The sequence below is a fragment of the Cucurbita moschata genome, unplaced genomic scaffold (genome assembly GCF_002738365.1).
Source record: "Cucurbita moschata cultivar Rifu unplaced genomic scaffold, Cmos_1.0 Cmo_Scf00013, whole genome shotgun sequence".
Classification (NCBI taxonomy): Eukaryota; Viridiplantae; Streptophyta; class Magnoliopsida; order Cucurbitales; family Cucurbitaceae; genus Cucurbita; species Cucurbita moschata.
Window position 1 is genome coordinate 585992 of NW_019268529.1, and position 19741 is coordinate 605732.

Genomic DNA, 19741 nt, shown 5'->3' on the forward strand with positions numbered 1-19741 from the left:
GTAAGGAAGACAAGTTGTTGGATTCGGGTCGGGTATCACGTATACTCGCGACCCAATAGCCTACTGTTTCAACCCCCCGCTCCAGCCCACATCCCAGGCGAGAAAGCGGGCCGCGTGCACATTCGCCCCAACATCGTGGCTCCAGTTTCGGCCTCTCGACTTGGCTTGGCGTTTTCGTCGGTTCAGCTCCATCAATTACCGCGGCTCGACTCGGCGACTTAGTTGGTCGGCTCGGCGGCTTGCCTTGGCTCGGTATCTCTATAATATATCGATTCCTAGGTTTTAAACCCCTCTGAAGCCATTTCTGCTCTTATTTTTACCATCGTAAGTATGGTTCCTAACCGTTAAAGATAGATTACGTTGGGAGTTTATTTTGATAAATGACACAAGATTTAGCCAGGATATGATAGGAAAGGTTTCTAAATTTTTACGTGATTATTATAGGACGTAATTAACGGTTTGGAATTAGTTTGTTGGAAGTGACTTCGGCCAAGGCCACCAAGGTAAATGACCTTAGTGTTGGAGTTAGCTTACGTGACCTGTGGCCCCTGCATGCACCATATTTTATGTGATATGACTATATGATGTATGGATTATGTGACTGTTTACGCTATAAAAAGTATAGAATTATGTTGACTGTTGACTGTTTACGCTATGGAAAGTCATGGATTATGACATTACATAAGTGCACTGATAACGTCACATATACATTTCTTATATTACATGACATATTACATAACATGAAAATACATTCCAGTTCAATAAACATTTCATGACATGACTCGATAATACTATGTGTATTCATGGCATCGATCAACATTTTCATGGCATATAATACTAGCTGATCAACTATCTTCTCATAGCATAAACAGTCAACATCATCCATAACTTTTCATAGCGTAAATAGTCAACAATCAACATAATTCATGACTTTTCATAGCGTAAACAATCTATAGTCAGCATAATCCATAACTTTTCATAGCGTAAACAGTCACATAATTCATACATCATATAGTCATATCACATAAAATATGGTACATGCAAGGGCCATGGAGCACACACCATCATACAACACGTAATAAGCTAACTCGAGTAAGGTCACTTACTTCGATGGCCTTGGACGAAGTCACTCAAGCTAATTCCAATAGTTAATTACATCCTATAAGAACCACATAAAAATTTAAGAACCTTTCATGACATATCTCGGCTAAATCTCATGTTATTTATTAAAATAAACTCCCAACACAATATGGTTATAAACCATACTGACCTCAGATAGTAAAAATAAGGTTAAGAAGGGCCGAAAATCTAGGAATCGATATATTGTGGATAATATCGAGTTGCCAAGCCAACACCCGAGCCAGCGATTTGCCGATGACGAGCCGAGGAGCGATGGAGACGAGCCAACCTCGTCCACGTGCGAGCTGAGTCGTGAGTATGCGTGCGAAGCTGGGAAAGCGCGCTACAAGCGTGCATCTGCTGGATCGGTGTTGGGCCGAAACGAACGCGACCCGCATTCATCTGTGGGTTGGGTCAAAGGTCGAACGTGAAACCCGACCCAAATCTGACCCATCGTCTTCCTTACCCGCCAGATAACGAAACCTTAATCGACGCCGCCACCTTCTTCGCTTCCAATTCTGACGACGGTCACGCAACGCACCTTCTTCGATTATGATAGTCAACCTTCCTCGATGTAACGATCCCGACGTCAATACTTCACTTCTACTTATTCTTCGTCCGAAACAGCAACCCCAATGTTCCGAAAACTCACTGAAAAACAGGGAATCAACCCACACGCTTCTCATTCTTTTATACACCCTCAGAGACAGAAGACAAATTTGAAGAGCAAAAATTGTTTTTAAGGAAAGAGAAGGGTTGAACCTTTGAAAAATAAAATTTCAAACATAAAATCTAAAAAAAATAAATTTTAAATCCTTACCGACAGTGTCATCAATTATGATTTATCCATGCATTTAGATTATTTTGCATCAAAATCATATTTGAGCAATTTTAGAGCATGTGGAAAGCATGGTAAGTTCTAACATTTTTTTTATTTTTTATTTTGTAACCCATTATACATTGTTATATTTATTTTCTTTTTTTGTTGCAAACATATATGCTGTTATATCCTAATTTATATAATTTTTAATAATTTATTTTTGTTATACATAATTTCTTTAAACCAATTGGATATATTTAGTTGTTTTACAATGCTCTCTTAAAGTTGTTTTTGACTATGTTATCGTTCAAGAATTTATTTGTCCAATGATAAATTAATTTGAATGTGTTCGTAGGAATAGTAAATAAATATTTTTTTAAAAAAAATAAAATTTTCTTTAATAATCTGCCACCCAACCCGGAAATAGGAATTAAATTTTGGATTGGTTCAAAAACTTTGGTCAACCTAATCCAATTCCCGTAGATAGCTAAGTAACATTTGCTCTTTTTAACAAACATGTTTTAAAAGATTTCTTCGGCTTATGGTTACAATCATCTTGGCCAAAACATTCAATCTTCATCCCTCAAATATCGCATATCAAAATCAAATGATCATATGATGAGAGGGGAAATGTTAAAATTGTAAGCTCAGAAACAGAAAAGTACGTATTGGACAAGAAAAACTCCTAAAATACAACTAACTACTGTACTGCAGGAAACGTCCTAAATGGATTTATGAAACAAATGGCAACTGAATATACATTTATACCTGAGGTTTTGTCTCATCCTCATCATCTTCTAACTGGGATCCATGTAAAATCTAACATGTCCCATCTCTGCTATTTTGTACTCAACAACGGCAGGTAGCTCAGAAGCCAGGCTGATGGTAACTGTATTAGATAGGGGTGTAGCCTTGGTGAATAAATTCATATACCTCAAAGAAAATGTCAAAGAAACTGGCTCGTTTAACTCTATAACTGTTGCTTCTTCTGGCTGCATTCCCCAAAATTGAGACAGATCAAAATTCAGTATTCAAAACGGAATTAAGTTAATGAAATCAGAACTCTGAAGTGTTAAGGCGCATGCAGACCTTGGCTACAGCAGCGTTCTGGCTGCAAACAATGTTTGCAGATCCTATATCATCTATTGTTGAGAACGTGACATCTTCCCTCGTCACAGAGATTATAACTGCAAGAATCGGTGAAGTCAATTAATTTTTTCATAATCCAAGAATTTGTCAGGTAAATCAGATAAAACACTGAAAGGTAAAGGTATTAGGATTGTACCAGTATCACCAATGTTGCTGAGATCTTTGCAAATTCTAGCGAACTCAACAGAAGGCATTTTAACAATAGCATGATGCTCTAAATCTGGAATTCCAAGAAGCTCGCTGTCGATGTCCATCAATCTCATCTCAAAATTGGAAACCTTGCGTTGGGCTGATACCATGGATGGGACGGACAAAAGGTAAGAAAGAAAGCATCAGATACTCGCTTCAGATCCAGAGTCCGATGCACTTCTAGTTAACAATCATTGAAACTGACCTAAGAATCATACTATGTTTAGAGACGAAATGAACCTTGAGATGCAACTACGATTACTTAAATCTAACAGATCAAGAAGTTCAAAAGACAACAGAAAAATAATCCGATAATCTAAAAACTACATAACTATGAGAACGAGGTTCTAAAATGATTGAAACAACTAAAGAAAGACAGAAAGAGCAAGATCATACTGGGGCTTTCAAACACGAAAGTGATAGTATCATTGCCGTCATCAGCCTTGATTCTAATGGCATCATCATTGCCGGCACACTCGAGCATTTTCGACATGTTGTTCAAGTTCATTCCCACAGAAATGTTTCTGTCGCAGCGATATAGTTCAAAGGCCTCCGCTCGAAGGAGAAGAACCACCAGGGCAACATGGCTCGAATCCATGGCCTGAAGCGAGCATCCAGTGGCCGAATAATGGAAGTTTGCATCGGTCACAAAATCTTTGATCGACTCCAAGACCTTCTTGAGGAGCGAATTCTGAACAAGATGAAGTTCCAACATTTTTAGAGAAATTACAGAGCAATGGCTGGGGCTGGGTAGGGTTTGGATAAGCGCGCGAGAAATGGGAAATGAAATTGGCTTTTATAGTGATGATTTGTGAACACAATTTGAATAGGGAGAGTTCGATTTGACGTGTCGGGTAGTTTGATCGTTCCCGCCATTCCTTGTGGGCCGTATTTCTACGGTAGGATTTCAGTTTGGCCCATTTACCCGTAGACTGGGCCTGCCGCTTGGGCCATGATTTATTGCTTTTTATCATTTAGGCCCATTAATGATGGGCCAAGAAATTTCTCACCGGCCCACAATTTCCACTGCTTTGCTTTGAACTTTCTAAAAGGCCTCCGAGAATGGAGAATGGAGATGTAGTCGTTGCTTATAAACCCACCACCATTCTTAAATTAACCAATGTGAGACTTCCTCCGAACAATTCACAGCATTTGATAGACGGAATCTTGATTGTATAGCTAATGATGAGGACATTACACCGGTTTTATTCACGTTGAGGATAAGTTTACGTGTGAATATACGTTTAGAAATATCTGTCAAAATCAATGTAACTCAAATACAAGTGAAGATCGAGCGTAATTCAACTAATGAATGCATAATTATCGTATCAAGACTTCTTGACCTATGGACCATAATCCTTAAAGATGAGTCTCAGTAGTATTGGTAACTTATGCAGAAACAAATTTGCTGTACAAATCTTTGTCATCTTTAATGCCTAAAGAAACATAAAGGTTATCTCTTGCATTTCGAACGGGAAATTCTGCTGAACGAACAGACTCCGAGCAAGAAGACGATAGTAATCTATCTCGATATTCCTTTCGGATTCCCCATAACTCCTCTCCAATAGTTTTCATGGATGGTCGTGACAGTCTCGATGGATCGAGGCATCGGCGAGCCAATTTGAGCATATTCTCTGTGGTCCGTGTGGATGCAGAAGTCCTTCTCAGTCTGGGATCCATGGCAACCACAGCTTCCCCTTCATTCAGCTTCTGCATTGCCTGCGTAAGCAAATTTTTATCATGTCTTCAATATGATTATGATGTATATTTTGTTTGAGCTCTGCTTTGGAGTTTGCATGGGATAAGTCTATATGGAGCTGTTTAGCTCTTGGTTGGACTTAGAACTAAGAAGCTGAGCCAACATTTGACATGGAAATATCACAAAATGGCCTAGTAAAAAGATACCCTTCTCATACACGTTCTCCTATCACAAAGTTCCTTTTCCATAGGACGTATCAACGCCTAATTTAGTTTGTGCGCACCTCGACTGTTCTTATAAGCCAGGCGCTTGATCCTACTCTTTCATTGTTATGTTCATCTAAAAAGAGAGGGAATATAGAGCCCAACTTGAAAACAAGCGAACTCTACTCCTATCACAATTAAGACTTATCTGAGACGTGTTCCATCCACGCAACGCAGAAACTACTATAGTTCTTTTCGAGCTCCTCGACCCATTAGTTCCAAGAAAGAATTTCAAAACAAGACCTCATGATACGGTTGATTATCGAAAATACTCCTAGTATGTCTTCTGGATACTCCAGAAAACTTAGACTCATGGATTTTACTTGCATGAAATCTAGAGATCATAAACACAGTTGAGCCAATGTGCGCTACAAGTTATGCTCGACTAATTCTATAGCTGAGGTTTTTGAAGGGAATGTAATATAAAAATGCAGGGTATAAGGGAGCAAAATACTTACCCATCTTATAGTTACTCTTTCTTTGACATCCCTTTTTGATTCAATTGGGCGTCTTCCTGTCATGAGCTCTACCAGCAACACACCGAAGGAGTATACATCACTCTTCTCAGTGAGCTGATAAGTCCTCAAGTATGCAGGATCCAAGTATCCAGCTGTTCCTTTAACTTGGGTCGAGACATGCGTAGCGTTAGAATCTTCTGCAACAAGGCGTGCAAACCCGAAATCGGCCACTTTTGCTCGTAGTTTCTCGGTGATTAGGATGTTTGTAGCCTTTATATCTCTATGGATTATTGGCGCATCTGTCAGTTGCAAAATAAGAATTCAGATTCAGATTGCTCTCTGCTTCATCAGTTACTAGATAGTTGAACTCAGCAACTGAACAGCATGAGCTAGTTTGTATCTAAACTTGTTTTTAGTGATTTTGAAGTTGTTAAAAATTGTCTTTGTCACGTTCAAAATCACTTCCAAACATGCTTGAACAGTAGAAATTTTAGTTTATATTGGATCTGCACTCCCTAACCATTTCTACGAAAGCTATCAAATGCCTTACGAGGATCGTGTGCATACCATTGTACATGTGAAGATAGGTGATAGCATGAGCAACATCAATGGCAATGTCCAGACGCTCAGCAATCTCAAGCACGACTCCTCGCTTGCCTGGATAAACGAGTTAATCTTCTTGACATTTGCTCCTCTGAACATATCAACAAGATTCAAAATGATTCACCAAAATTGCTTACCATCGAGATGCTCCCGCAGATTTCCATTACCAACAAATTCAACAATAATAATCCTCTCATCTCCTTGCTCCAGATAGCCATACAAACGAACCAAATTCAAATGTTCGATCCTTGACAAAGTTTGTATCTCATTCCTGAACTCTGCCAGCAAACGCTTCTCGTGCGCATTCTGCCAAAAGTATCAAAAACCTGTCATGCTCGCAGAATTGCATCGTATTGATTTCTGGAATGAAGGGAACTATAAACCCTAGATCGATACAAATCTTAACCCTAAGCACTTAATGGTTAGATTAAGATCAATATCATCATTCAGTTCATTGTCAATCTCAAGTTCTATCACGTGATGGACTCAAACTGTTACGTAACTTTCAAGAATGTAACAGAAACCTAATCAACAATGGAGAGAATCGACAGAATTTAACTTGAACTTGAACTCGTACCCTTCTGGCTCGCTTTACGGCAACAAGAGATCCGTCTTTGAGCTTTCCTTTATACACCGTTCCAAATGCTCCACCTCCAACTACATTCGCAGCAGAGAAATTATCCGTCGCCTTGTAGATTACGTCAATCGAGAATCCTGCAGATGCGAAAAAATCGCTGGGAAAGGTAGACGACGAACCGTACGAAGCATACGATCCATAAGACTTCAAAGGCGACGAGTTCCTCCCGAAGCTTCCCGACGAATACGCTACACGTGAAAGAAGAACAAAATCAATTTTCATATCAATAAGCCAACTCACCGCAATAAACATATCAACAAAACTCACAGGAGAATTCTCTGCGAGAATTATTATCTTCTCTAGCGCCAATCACAGTACGATCCGAAGCGTTCTGCTTCCGACTGATGAAAATGGATTTAAAAAATCCAGAAACTCGATTAACACCAGCTTTCACATACTTAAACGGAAATACAGATTCAGGATTCTTCCGCTTGTTTATGACACCGGAACGGCGTTCGTTTCTGGATTTGGAGTTCTTCGATCTCTGAGACTGGAATTGAGGGCTAAAGAAGTCTTGGTTCTTCATTTGCAGAAACAAAATTCTGCCGTTTCTCGATTCGGAAATCTGATCATGATTTTACTTGTTCCTCAAGAAAAGAGATGATTTGTAAGCACTTACTTTTTAATTTATGAAAGACTGGGTCTGTTTTCTTGGTCAAGCAGAGAAGATGGTGTAATGCTACACTTTGAAGGGTAAACTTGTCTTTATAGTTTTGACAATTTGAAAATGCCACAAAAGTCCTTGCTTACGCTTGAGAATTCACGCCTTTTGCGCTTGACTCTGTCCTGGTTTTTCATCGCCGGCCGCCGCAATTATGCTCTGTCTCTCTTCCTCGTTCTTTTACACAGGTTACTCTGTTTTTTTGGTGAAATTACAAATTTAACCCTTAAAAATAATAATTTAATCTCAATAATTTTAAAATTTTAAAGTAATCTTTCTATTTTAATTAAATTAAAAACTATTTGGGCTTATTTTATTTATAAAGTTTTATCATAATATAAAATTAAAAAAAAAAAGACTAAATTTTAATTTTGAATAGATTAAATAATTTTTCAGTAATATTGGACAATTTATTTATATTTCCATCAAATTAAAATCTCTATATTTTAAATTTTGTCCATTAATATAAAATTTAAAATAATTGACAGATTTAATAAATTCGTGTACATTTTCAATATTATTTAAAAAATTTGAATCTTTTATATTTAAAATTAAATGGTCTGATTTATTCTATAAAATTTAAGTTCTTGTCATTCGTGCATTTAAAAAAAAGGCATTTATTTTTTAAGAAAATGCCTATAAAATTAAAATTTTATTGATTATTGATACTCAAGTGCCAATTTAATTATTTAAAAAAAAACAATTTAATTGACGCTATTTTCAAAATCTTGAACCAGCTATTTTCAAGCGCACGCGTTTATTTAATAGAAATTTAATAATAAAACAAAAAGAAAAGTCTAAAAAATCATAAATTCCAAGCATTTTAATTTTTTAAATTTCAACCATATTTGAATAAAAAAAATGTATAATTTTCAAAATCTCATCGTAGAGATTACTTTTAGTTGGTATTAGAATGAATGATGGCTACCATTTTGATTGAACGTCTTTTGTCATTGGTACTCAATTGAAATTTAGTGCACTTGACTTGGTTGGGAGATTCCACATCAGTTGGAGGAGGGAACGAACCATTCTATATAAGGGTGTGGAAACTTCTCTCTTACATACGCGTTTTAAGATCACAGGTCAAAACGGACAATATATTACTAGCGGTGGGCTTGAGACATTACAAATAGTGTCAGAGCCAGTTACTAGACGGTGCATCAAGGTAGGGCTAGACCCTCTCTATAGTCATTACCCAATACATAACAAGCCAAAGCGGAACATCGATATTATCTGCTAGTGGTGGACTTGTGATATTATAAATGGTGTTAGAGTCAATCACCAGACGGTGCGTCAAGGTAGGACTAGACCCTCTCCATAGTTATTATCCAATATATAACGGGTGAAAACAGACAATATCTACTAACGATAGGATTGGATTGATCAACGCAAAATTAGCTAAATATACGTGAAATTAAAAAATTAAAAAAAAAAAGACAAAAATTATGGTAGCTAAAATTAACAATAAAGTCCAATATCCATCATTTTATATCTTAGAGTAAAATACAAATAAAGTTACTATGATATGATTCCAAATTATATTTACATATTACCTTATTTATTCAAATATCCAAAACTCGTAAATTGAATTTTTCATTTCATATAATATATTAAATTATCCACGAAATATGTCTACTTTTTTAACTGTAAGCTATTTTATTTTATAGAATTTATTTTTATAGTCTAAATAGGTTTAAACGTAGAAATTAGTTTTAATATTTAAAATCTCGAGAGCTCTAAATTTTAATTTCTTTAAAAAATAAGATTTTTTTTTTTTTTTTTGTAATTATCTCTCTTTCTAATAGACTTCGATTGTTTGTATTATTAATAAATATGACATATTATGTCTATTAATCTATTTAACCGTCTAACCACACCAATTTAAAAAAATGATATATATATATAATAGTTAAAATGTCATACAAATAAATTATATTTTTTTTTAAGATAAGATATAGAGTTTGAAAGGGTCAATTTGACATTTTTAATTAAATATTAGGAAGATTAAAATATTGTAGACATGACCTGAAAAACTATAATTTCATGATGGTAAATGGTAGGAATTTATTTTATAAATATTTTAGGACATAATGAAGGTGTGGTGTAGGCTATGATTTTAAATATTTTAGAACTGCATTTATTACCAACATACCTCTGTTGTCTACACCAGTAAGCTTTCCCACTATGTATAAAATAATAATAATAATAGTAAAACACCCATAAAACTTTAATATATATATATATATTAAGAACATTAAAGGTTTAAATAAAAGTTTTAAAAATATTATTAGTGTTAATTCTAAATAAGACCCTTAACCTTTTGTTTAAAAAATGTGTTTAAATCGATTTTTCAAGGTAATTTTTTTTAGTACCCTTAAAATTAAAGAGGGAGATTATTGATAGGGAGTAAATAAACTTTCCAGCAATAACAAGTGAGTAAAGTCTATTCGTTCTTGCGTCGCTTACGGACATATGCTCGAGCCCCTGGCCCTGGTTTAAGGAGAAAGTTTTAGAAAACGGTGTAAAGAGATTTTGAAAGAAAGTTTTAAAAGTAAGATTTGAGAAATTGAAATTGGTGTCAAATGAGAATGTAAGCAATCGCTTACGGCCAAACGACATATGCTCGAGCCCCTGGCCTCGGTTTAAGGAATGCTCGAGCCCCTGGCCTCAATTTAAGGAATGCTTGAGCCTCTAACCTCGGTTTAAGGAGAAAGTTTTAGAAAACGGAGTAGAGAGATTTCGAAAAAGAGTTTTAAAAGCAAGATTTGATAAATTGAAATTGGTGTCAAATGAGAATGTAAGCAAAAAGGCAACAAGGAGAAAATTAAGGTAGTTATTAAAATTTAAGGATATTATTAAAATTTAATATATTTTCAGACTGGACAAATCATTTAAAAATAAAAATAAAATATATATTTTAAAATACTTCCCTTTTTAGGAGAGATTAAAATTAAATTTTATTAATTTTATCGTAAAATAATAATAATCATGAGTTTAATTCAATAAATGATAAATATGAATTCAATTTGTTGGTTAAATTAAAAAAAAAAAAAAAAAACAAACAAACAATAAATCTACAATTTTTCAAATTTGTATTAGTCATTTTCTTGAGTGTGGCATAAATCATTAATTTTTTCAATTTTATATCTAAAAAATCTTATACCTATTCTAACTTTTTTTTTTAATTTATTATATTACTCTAAGCAAAATTGAAAGTTTGGTAATCTACCAATTCCAATTCGAATGAACAAAACTTGAAAGATAGTTGACCAAATGATAATTTAATTAACTTTCATTCGTTAAGATTAAGCCAAAATTTGAGCAATGTTAAGAAAATTATTATGTTACATTGTTATTTAGCACTGGTAGTGATGAACGAGCTATGCTCAATATAAATTTTGAATATGATTATATGTCTGCCAAGAATGGTGGATCAGAAAATCAGTGTTCAAATGAATTTCTCTACCTTCACTCACATTTTCGATCGTATTCTGAAGAACGAGTGCCTTCCTTCTGCAACAATTTCTCCAGTCGTTTTGTTCTTAATAATCACACTGGCTCCATTGTAACGCTCTTTCTGCCCTAACAGCCTCGACGTTATTTCCAATTCATCCTGCAATTTTCACAAACAATTTAGATTTCATTGTTCTTGCTTGTTTGTTTTAGGGCTCGTGAAGTGAATCTGAGTAGCAGAAGAGAGGATAATACGTACATCGACATCGGCGGTCGAGAAGTATGCGATCGAAATGTCCACAGAAACCAGCGTCGGTGGGGGCTCATCGTAGATTACGGCGCTGCCAATTTCATCGACTAGGTTTGCGATCGCACCTGAAGCCAGCTTCCCCGATCGATCCTGAAACGACAAATCGATGACAAGAGGCGTTGCAATTAAGGAAAATAAAAGCACTCCCCACAGATTTCGAACTCGATTGAACAATACGATACGAATTCAAGCGTTCCGAGAAAATTTTCCATCGAGTAATTTGATTTCGGTTTCGATTTAGATCGAGTGATTTGAGTGCTTAATTTGAAAAATCAGCCTCTCCTCTTTCTTCATCGAGTGATTCGCTCGCAGAATAACAGATCGTCAATCGATTTCGCAGCGTTTTCATCAGAATTCAGAAATACCTCCAAAATTAGGGCAAATAAATAGCGAAGGATCTAACAGTCTAAAAGAGAGTTGAGTGTTCTTACTGTGAGGCGCGGGGGGACCTTGAGAGTACAAACGATGAGTCCTGGTTCGACGCGATTGACTCGGATGCCTCTGAAAGAGAAGAACGTGTAGAAGCAAGAATCTCCGGCAATATTCGGCCGGCCGTCGAGTTTCTCGACGGCGTCCGATTCCTCCGGAGTCAATTCCAAAAGCTGCTTCGCCTTCTCCATGGTTTCCTTTTCACCTCTCGTCTTCGATCTTGGCTATCAGAATAGGTCAGATTCATTGAATTATCCAGTGCGACGCAGGAGCATGAGGGTTTGGTGCTCCACCAATTAAAACAATTGATATCGCACGCGCCTCCGAATGGACGGTGGATCCTTATTTTCGGGATGGACAGTTTCTTGTTTGGACGTCCGACGCAGAAAGATTCGAGGAATCCCATGAAAAGCATGTGAATAATCAATTTATATATATATATATTTAAAAATTTTAAAAATAAAATCGAAAAAAATAATTGCAATAAAAAAATAATTAAAGATATAGAGAGCAAACAAAAATGGCATAAACAATAATTGACATAAAAAACCAAGCGAGGTGGGTTAATTGTCAATTCCCAATCCAACTCCTTCAAGTTTTTTTGTTGTGGCTCTCAAGTTGTTGAACAACCCGATGACCGGATAGCCAAGTTCCAAATCGCCATTATCATTCTTGCCTACCCACCGAACCCCAAAAAACAAGACGGTTGTAGGTCCACACGTACACACCCCTCTAAGATCCTTTCAATTAACCCTAGTGTTCTCTCTATTTACAAATCACCCCGATTTTAATATCTATTGAAATATATTATTTATAGAATATATCTTATATATTATATCTTAATATTTTCATTTGATTTATCGTATATTTTAATTTATTTTTAATATTTAATTAATTTATATTTTACTTGTATTTTAATATTAATTTAAAAAACATCAATATCAATGAGAATAAACCGCTCTGATTTCAATTCTATTTCTATTTCTCGTTACCCCATTTTTGTTATTAATTGAAATAATTTAATTAGGGTAAAAATAAAATCTATAAAGTTTTAATTTCTACCCTCAATTTCACTAAATTTAATTTTCGAATTTAACAATGGTATGATAATTAGTATTTTATCCACTGAATCATGTTATATAAGCTTAGTTTGACAGTAACGGACATATTAAGAGACTAAAATGAGAAAAAAAAAATCTTTTTTTGAACGTTTCAGTGGCACACGTTTGAAAAATGAGAACATTGCTCGGGAATGAAACTATTTTAAAGTTAAAGCGTTCAACGTCTCGTACTTTATATTTAATTTTATCTACTAAAAATGAAGATAATTAATGTATTTATTACATAAATGTACCGCGGAAATAAGACGATAATAATGGGGATACAATAATATGCGTTGAACGGATATTATTTTAATAAAATAAATAAAGGTATGGATGTAATAGAAGCGAGTGAGAGGCACGCGCGTAGGGATTACAGACCTAGAGGGTGGGGAAGAGAAGGCTATGGGATTTTAGTGGTAAAAGAAATTATTATTAATTAAGCAATTGAGAGAGGGTTTAGTGAGGGTTTCTTCGGAGCTTACTTTTGTTTTTCCGTTTCTTCACTCTCTCCTTTTTGTTTCTAACTACTTCTTCTTCTTCGGCTTCGGCTTCTCTTCGTTTTTTCGATCTTGATGGCTATGCGCCATGAGAGTATTTTGTATCTTCAGCTATGAATCTGCAGAACAAAGCTGTTTCTCATCGGCTTTCTAGTTGTCGCCGGCATCCTAGTGAGCCGGTGACTGGATTCTGTGCCTCCTGCCTCCGAGAACGCCTTGCTGGGATTGATTCCGATACGCGGCAGGAATCGCCTGTTTTGAACCAGCATTCTACGTCTGAGCTCCGGCGGAGTAAATCTTTTTCTGCGGCGAAGCGTGAGGCCGGCATCGGACGACCGGAGGTGCAGCATCGGAAGTCGTGCGATGCTCGCTCTGGTAATTCGTTGTCGGACCTTTTCTGTCGGGAAGATAAGCCGAGATGTACGAATCGGGAGGTGGAGATCGAGTCTGAGAATTTAGGTTTTGAATTGCGTGAGGTTGTGGCGAAGGAGAGGCAATTTAGGGCTTCTGAGGGGGTAATTGGACCGGCTCTGGATATAATCGACGATTTTTCTGGAGAGGATGCTGAGTTCAAGACGATGAAGGAGTTTATAGATCTTGAATTTCGGAGGAAGAAGAATGCTGGTCGCGATTTAAGAGAAATTGCAGGGAGTGTCTGGGAAGCGGCTTCAGTCTTCAGCAAGAAACTCGGAAAATGGAGGAAAAAGCAGAAAATGAAGAATCTCGGTAATGATACCGATGTAGGTGCGGCGAAGACAGAGGCTATCAAGCCGAGAGTGCTTGAAGTTAGGGAGACTCGTTCCGAGGTTGGAGAATACGGATTGGGAAGAAGGTCTTGTGATACAGATCCAAGATTCTCTGTCGATGCAGGTAGAATGTCGCTGGATGACTCACGGTATTCGTTCGATGAGCCAAGGGCTTCTTGGGATGGGTATCTGATTGGAAGAACTCATCCAAGACCTACGCCGATGGTTTCAGTTTTGGAGGAGACCAAATTACCTGGGATTGGATTTGAGAAAGACGATCCTTCTGATGAAGCAGAAGGATCTCCGATGAATGTAGGCGAAAAGATCCCTGGTGGATCGGCTCAGACTAAAGATTACTATATGGATTCATTGTCTACTGTAAGGCGGAGGAAGAGTTTCGATCGTTCAAGTTCACACAAAAAAGGGGCCTCAGCGGATTTCGATGACTTGAAATTAATATCAAACGCAAAGGTATCTCCTGCAACTACAGAGTTGTTCTATGGTGCAAAGGTGCTAATTACAGAGAAAGATTTGAAGGACTCCCACTCAAAAGCAACCAGAGATGGCGATTTGAGTGGCACCAATATTACTTCAAAAGATTCTGTTCCTGATGCGGCTGGGATTGATCGAAAGACGTTCAAAAAGGTGCATAGATGGCGTAAAGTGTTGAGTGTTTTGGGTATGTTGCAGAAGCGAAGTGGTGAGAGCAGCAAGTCTGATGATGAAGAAAGCTGTGTTGGTGGAAATGTGGTTGATCGGCCTTTTGCCGCCGAGTCATGGGAGAAGCTAAGGCGTGTTGCTAATGGGGAAGCAAACGGTTCTGTTAGCCAGAAGCTCATTCGTAGCTACAGCGTTAGCTGTAGAGATCCCAGCAAGCTAGCTGGGTTTAATGGCGGTGGCAACGATTCGAAACTGTACGGTTTGAGGCGAAGAGACGATTTTACATTGCAGAGGAATCGGAGTGCCAGGTATTCCCCAAATAACTTTGATAATGGCTTATTAAGGTTCTATTTGACACCATTGAGAAGCTACAACAGAGGCAAACCAGGAAAGAGCAGGCCAAGAAGCTCTCCTTTCAATGTCAAACATCCCACGTAAAAAGGTGCACCACTTCTTCTTCTTCCATTAAAGCTTGTACTGTAAACATTCTATAAATTGGTTGTTCTCGTTCCTCAGATAAAACTTATGTTCTTATTACGAGCTGGATAAAGCTTGAAAATTGAAATCAATTTCAGTTCTTAATTGCCTAGTTGTTTAGGTCGCTCCAATCAATTTTTAGAACTTATCCAGGTATGAACTTTTGACTCTTGTTTCAATATGAGTAGGGCAAACAACTAAATACAGAATAAAGAGGAGGATGTTTTACATTATTCTTTCTACATGAATCAGCGAACTGTTCCAATGGGTCTCTTATACTTGTACCACTTGGCTATGAAAAGGAAAGCAATCAAATTTTTGATACTCAAGATCACCAAGAGAAAGAAGAAATATTGTATATGACCGTAGTTCAAGTTGTCTGGTATCCATCCAAGCCTCCCATCTTTAGTGCTGACTTTGGTGACGATAGTCACGAGTAGAGAGCTTAGGTAGTTTCCAAGTGCAATGGTAGTAAGCGAGAGAGCGGAGCAGAGACTTCTCATGGCGTCGGGAGCTTGCTCGTAAAAGAACTCCAATTGGCCTATTAAGGTAAATACTTCAGCACAACCAATAAGAAAATACTGAGGAACTTGCCAGAAGATGGACATTGGCATCTTTTCGAGTAGATAATAGTCGTTCTTTCTCACTTCTCGAAGTCTCACAAGCTCTAAGATTGCTGCAGATAGCATAGCTAGAATTGAAATAAATAGGCCAATGCCCATTCTCTGCAGTTGAGTTATACTGTTTGGATGACCTGTGTATTTTCGAGCCACTGGAACTATGATTCGATCATAAATCGGGACCCAAAAGATCACGCTCAAAGTGTCGAAAATGGAGAGGGATGCTGCTGGGATCTCAAAGTTGGGGCCAATATGAGCATCCATTTTATCACCTTGCAACACAAATAAATTGCCCATCTGACTATATACAGCAGCAAATAAAATCCCAGTTGCCCAAACTGGAAGCAACCTTATGATGGCCTTTAGCTCCTCCACTTGAGTGACAGTGCAAAGCCTCCACGGATTTACTGAGCCCTTTAACATCTGATCTGATTCGATCTCCACTGCTGCCTTGTCAAAGAACCTGAATTCAAACAAAATGGGTATGAGTAGCTCTTAAGAAGTGCTTCAAGGCAGGGTTTTCAGTTTTAAAATCGAACCTGAAATCATCGGTGTGGTCGAGTTTGCGGCTTCCTACGATAGAAGACTCAGAATCAGCAGTCTCGTACAAAGCCTTGCTTTCAGGTACTTTCACCTTATATTTTCTAAACGATGCCACCATGACCTGAGATATCCGTGTAAAAGGACTTCCTCCAGGTTTCTGGTTCCGAAACAACCGAGTCCCCGAAAAGAAACTTGCCACCGCAATCGCCATAGCTATGGCTGGAATACCAAACCCCCAAGCCCAACTCACATTATCTTGCACCCAAACAAGCACAGAACTTGCTATAAGAGCACCAACATTGATTGAAAGATAGAACCAATTAAAGAAAGAGCTCTTATGCTTCTTCTCAGTTTCATTAGCATCATCAAATTGATCAGCTCCGTAAGACGAAACACAAGGCTTAATCCCACCAGTTCCCAATGCAATCAAGTACAAAGCCACAAAACACACCGCACTTTGTGCAGTCGTCGCTTGACAATCATCTTTAGCAACACATGTGGGCTTCAAACCATGAACTGAAGCTGACAATGTCAAAAGTGTCATCCCCTGCAAATATATCACAATTTCCCATTGAAGCTTAAACTCTCAAACACCAATTCCGGAGTCAGATTCAAATTCACTTCTTAGTTTAGAGTATATGTTTTAACTTAGTTGAGCTACACGATCAAATTAGTATCAATAGATCTCTATCGTATCAATAGATCTCTATCTTCTACAAGTTTCCGAGAGAAAACTCACAAGAACATAGATGATGGAGAAGGTAGCAATAGTTCGATATCTTCCCAAGTAGGCATCAGCCAGAAAAGCTCCAATCAAGGGAGTAATGTAGCAGGTTCCACTCCAATTAGCCACATTCTTAACAGCGGTAGCACTGTGCTGATTCAAATGTTTCTTAAAGTAGAGCACTAAGTTCGTGCTCATTCCATAGTAAGCCAATCTCTCACAAAATTCATTGCCTATTCATTCAAGAATCAACAAGTAAATTTCAGAAGCCATAGAAATCATCAGTTCAATTCCATATGAAAACTCATCGACCTAACTTTTCCAGAACAGAAAAACTACCCAAAATATAGGGACAGGCCTTCCAGGTTCCTGTTTGGCTTCTAATCGCAGGATCTCCACGGTAGTCCACCGTTCCATCTTGCGTGTAAATACTATCCTCTTCCTCCATGGTTAGGTTTCAGAATCTCCAAGAATCAGACAGAGATCAAACGAAATTTCAGAAACGAGAAAATAGCTCGTCGTTTCGAAGATTCATTTCCTTACCTAACAGATTTGGGGGAAAATGAAGATACCTAAATGGAGAATCGCATCCAGAACGAACCGACGGGACAGGAAAAGCAATTTGCAGAGATTTGTATGGAATTTTGAAAAGCAATAAGTGGAAGATAATGAGTAGTGACCTTAGTCTTAGAGAGTCGAGGCGTTCAAACTTGGAATGAGAAACAAGGAGAAGTGGTGGGACCTATGAACCGCATCACTGGGGACTCCATTACTGAGCTTTTGATCAAGAACTCGGTTTCGGCAATTAGGCATTTGTTTATATCTTGAATTGGCGGCGATGGCTAAAAAAACGCTGTGGAAGATTCGAAACCGAGGGACTGACGAACGGTTCAAGGAGTTCATCGCTAGCCATTAGGACATCTTAAACCAGAGCTTCAACATAATTTTCATTTTGACTAAATTAAATTACTATTTATTCCTAGGATTTGGAAATTCGCAATTTTATTCCTAAAACTTTACAAATAATTCTAAATAATTACCTAAAATAATGGATAAATTATTAAAAAATCATTCAACTGTGATATGTTTTGGAATTTCCCTTCTATATAATTCAAGCCATGATTGATATCGTTTATGTGTCATTATGGATGAATAAATAAAACAAGATACAAGTCGCAATCGTTTACCACTTAGCCACAAATTCTTCTTCAATAATTACACAAAAATATAGTTCTTTTAGTTTCTTTCACATAAATATATATTATTTTATTTCAAAACTGTCATCACCTTTCCTTTTACTTTTCAATATTACTTTTGAAAAGTTCATGAGTATTTTTTAAACATGCTACTAGCGATAAATAGTATTTTTTTTAAACGTGCTACTAACGACAAAGAATATTTTTTAATATTTTTTAATGAATGGTGTTTGAAATTTTTAAAAAATTATAAAGGTATTAATAAAACTTATTTTTAAACCCAAATTTAAAGGTATTTTTGGTTAATGTATTTTTGGTTAAACGAGTCCCATTTGAGCCCAACAATGATTCTTTTATTATGGGCTTTCCATTATCTGGCCCAATATTGCACATATTGGATGAAATAGCCTATAATTATGTTTTTTTTTTTTTTTTTTTTTTTNGGCTTTCCATTATCTGGCCCAATATTGCACATATTGGATGAAATAGCCTATAATTTTTTTTTTTTTTTTTTTTTTTTGTTCATACTCCGTCTCCTCCATCCAGACCGCTCGAATCCCACGAGTAAACAGAAAGTTGAATTTACCAGATCGTTCATTTGAAAAAATTAAAACTTTTCTTATTGAATGATCACAATAATCATATGGCAAATTACGATGTCAAAAATTAAAAATAATTATTTGCATATACAAAGTCTCGTGCTGATTTGATCTTATCCAATCACAATAATATATGAAAATTTTCAATTTGATTTAAAAATACGAAAATAATTTAATTTTTATCCCAACTTTAATTTAAATAAAATAATTTAAAATTTGCATACCAAATATTTAAAATAAAATATCCATAGCGTGAATATAAAGTAATATAGCTTACAATTTATTTAAAAGAAAATTGATATACTTAAATAATTTTTATTTATATGGATATTTAAAAAATGAAAGACCAAAAGAATTAATTATGTAATTTAATGGAATTAAAAAGAAAATAATGATTAAATCGCCAAGGTGGAGTTGGGCACACGTGGGAGGAGTCCATCACACGCTTCCCGGGAAGCCATTGAAATCTGAAATAACATTTTGTCTGACCCTTTTAAAACTTTGAGAAAAAGGAAACCGGAAAGGGGAATCTTTCCTTAAATAGAAAGGGCCCACACCCTATTTTTCTTTATTTTTTAAATAATATAATATTTAATAATTTGCATTAAAAAAAGACTCCTATATTTATTTATTTAATAACCTTTTTAAATGCCAACAACATTTCCAACTAAATACCCTTTTCCCCAATTTACCCCTTTCATACACCCAACAGACACATGCCAACCACATCACTACCCCCACAAAAAAAAAAAAAAAAAAAAAAAAAAAAAAAAAAAAAAAAAAAAA

The 19741-nt window shown here is 36.4% G+C and overlaps 6 protein-coding genes across 6 annotated transcripts in view; 1 reads left to right on the forward strand and 5 right to left on the reverse strand.

The window, feature by feature from the left end:
- Window positions 1-2505: 2505 nt before the first annotated feature.
- Window positions 2506-4026, reverse strand: LOC111451602 (proliferating cell nuclear antigen-like). Its single transcript, XM_023092074.1, has 4 exons — window positions 3674-4026; window positions 3225-3377; window positions 3029-3126; window positions 2506-2931 (listed from the first exon to the last, which is right to left on the reverse strand). Exons 1-4 carry the CDS (start codon window positions 3990-3992, stop codon window positions 2737-2739), a joined length of 765 nt encoding a protein of 254 aa, XP_022947842.1. The 5' UTR covers window positions 3993-4026; the 3' UTR covers window positions 2506-2736.
- Window positions 4027-4530: 504 nt separating this feature from the next.
- On the reverse strand, window positions 4531-7756 carry LOC111451817 (calmodulin-binding receptor-like cytoplasmic kinase 1). Its single transcript, XM_023092383.1, has 6 exons — window positions 7205-7756; window positions 6878-7125; window positions 6438-6606; window positions 6265-6354; window positions 5698-5996; window positions 4531-4996 (listed from the first exon to the last, which is right to left on the reverse strand). Exons 1-6 carry the CDS (start codon window positions 7461-7463, stop codon window positions 4667-4669), a joined length of 1395 nt encoding a protein of 464 aa, XP_022948151.1. The 5' UTR covers window positions 7464-7756; the 3' UTR covers window positions 4531-4666.
- A 3211-nt stretch (window positions 7757-10967) lies between these two features.
- On the reverse strand, window positions 10968-12094 carry LOC111451820 (acyl-coenzyme A thioesterase 13-like). Its single transcript, XM_023092388.1, has 3 exons — window positions 11793-12094; window positions 11311-11451; window positions 10968-11211 (listed from the first exon to the last, which is right to left on the reverse strand). Exons 1-3 carry the CDS (start codon window positions 11979-11981, stop codon window positions 11071-11073), a joined length of 471 nt encoding a protein of 156 aa, XP_022948156.1. The 5' UTR covers window positions 11982-12094; the 3' UTR covers window positions 10968-11070.
- Window positions 12095-13358: 1264 nt separating this feature from the next.
- LOC111451814 (UPF0503 protein At3g09070, chloroplastic-like) lies at window positions 13359-15378 on the forward strand. The gene has a single exon (XM_023092381.1). It carries the CDS (start codon window positions 13504-13506, stop codon window positions 15232-15234), a length of 1731 nt encoding a protein of 576 aa, XP_022948149.1. The 5' UTR covers window positions 13359-13503; the 3' UTR covers window positions 15235-15378.
- LOC111451819 (50S ribosomal protein L4, chloroplastic-like) overlaps window positions 15184-19741 on the reverse strand; it is a 16636-nt gene continuing 12078 nt past the window's right edge. Inside the window, exon 2 of the mRNA XM_023092387.1 lies at window positions 15184-15255. Within this exon, the coding sequence (XP_022948155.1) occupies window positions 15218-15255 (38 nt within the window). The 3' untranslated portion in view covers window positions 15184-15217. The remainder of the gene's footprint in view (window positions 15256-19741) is intronic.
- On the reverse strand, window positions 15451-17944 carry LOC111451816 (protein NRT1/ PTR FAMILY 8.1-like). Its single transcript, XM_023092382.1, has 5 exons — window positions 17733-17944; window positions 17500-17624; window positions 17176-17393; window positions 16433-16983; window positions 15451-16356 (listed from the first exon to the last, which is right to left on the reverse strand). The coding sequence occupies exons 2-5, from the start codon at window positions 17606-17608 to the stop codon at window positions 15522-15524; spliced, it is 1713 nt and encodes a 570-aa protein (XP_022948150.1). The 5' UTR covers window positions 17609-17624; window positions 17733-17944; the 3' UTR covers window positions 15451-15521.

What these genes read in the sequence shown, in the direction of transcription:
- LOC111451820 (XM_023092388.1), bottom strand. Translation starts at nt 11,981, where the DNA reads ATGGAGAAGGCGAAGCAGCTTTTGGAATTGACTCCGGAGGAATCGGAC. An exon ending in AGGTCCCCCCGCGCCTCACA is followed by an intron (nt 11,452 to 11,792) that starts GTAAGAACACTC and finishes TTGTCGTTTCAG; the next exon opens with GATCGATCGGGGAAGCTGGC. An exon ending in TCTCGACCGCCGATGTCGAT is followed by an intron (nt 11,212 to 11,310) that starts GTACGTATTATC and finishes TGAAAATTGCAG; the next exon opens with GATGAATTGGAAATAACGTC.
- LOC111451814 (XM_023092381.1), top strand. Translation starts at nt 13,504, where the DNA reads ATGAATCTGCAGAACAAAGCTGTTTCTCATCGGCTTTCTAGTTGTCGC.
- LOC111451602 (XM_023092074.1), bottom strand. Translation starts at nt 3,992, where the DNA reads ATGTTGGAACTTCATCTTGTTCAGAATTCGCTCCTCAAGAAGGTCTTG. An exon ending in TTTCGTGTTTGAAAGCCCCA is followed by an intron (nt 3,378 to 3,673) that starts GTATGATCTTGC and finishes CCATGGTATCAG; the next exon opens with CCCAACGCAAGGTTTCCAAT. An exon ending in CAGCAACATTGGTGATACTG is followed by an intron (nt 3,127 to 3,224) that starts GTACAATCCTAA and finishes CGATTCTTGCAG; the next exon opens with TTATAATCTCTGTGACGAGG.
- LOC111451816 (XM_023092382.1), bottom strand. Translation starts at nt 17,608, where the DNA reads ATGGAGGAAGAGGATAGTATTTACACGCAAGATGGAACGGTGGACTAC. An exon ending in GGCCTGTCCCTATATTTTGG is followed by an intron (nt 17,394 to 17,499) that starts GTAGTTTTTCTG and finishes TTGAATGAATAG; the next exon opens with GCAATGAATTTTGTGAGAGA. An exon ending in GACCACACCGATGATTTCAG is followed by an intron (nt 16,357 to 16,432) that starts GTTCGATTTTAA and finishes GTTTGAATTCAG; the next exon opens with GTTCTTTGACAAGGCAGCAG.
- LOC111451817 (XM_023092383.1), bottom strand. Translation starts at nt 7,463, where the DNA reads ATGAAGAACCAAGACTTCTTTAGCCCTCAATTCCAGTCTCAGAGATCG. An exon ending in TCTGCGGGAGCATCTCGATG is followed by an intron (nt 6,355 to 6,437) that starts GTAAGCAATTTT and finishes TCGTTTATCCAG; the next exon opens with GCAAGCGAGGAGTCGTGCTT. An exon ending in AAAGAGTAACTATAAGATGG is followed by an intron (nt 4,997 to 5,697) that starts GTAAGTATTTTG and finishes TTGCTTACGCAG; the next exon opens with GCAATGCAGAAGCTGAATGA.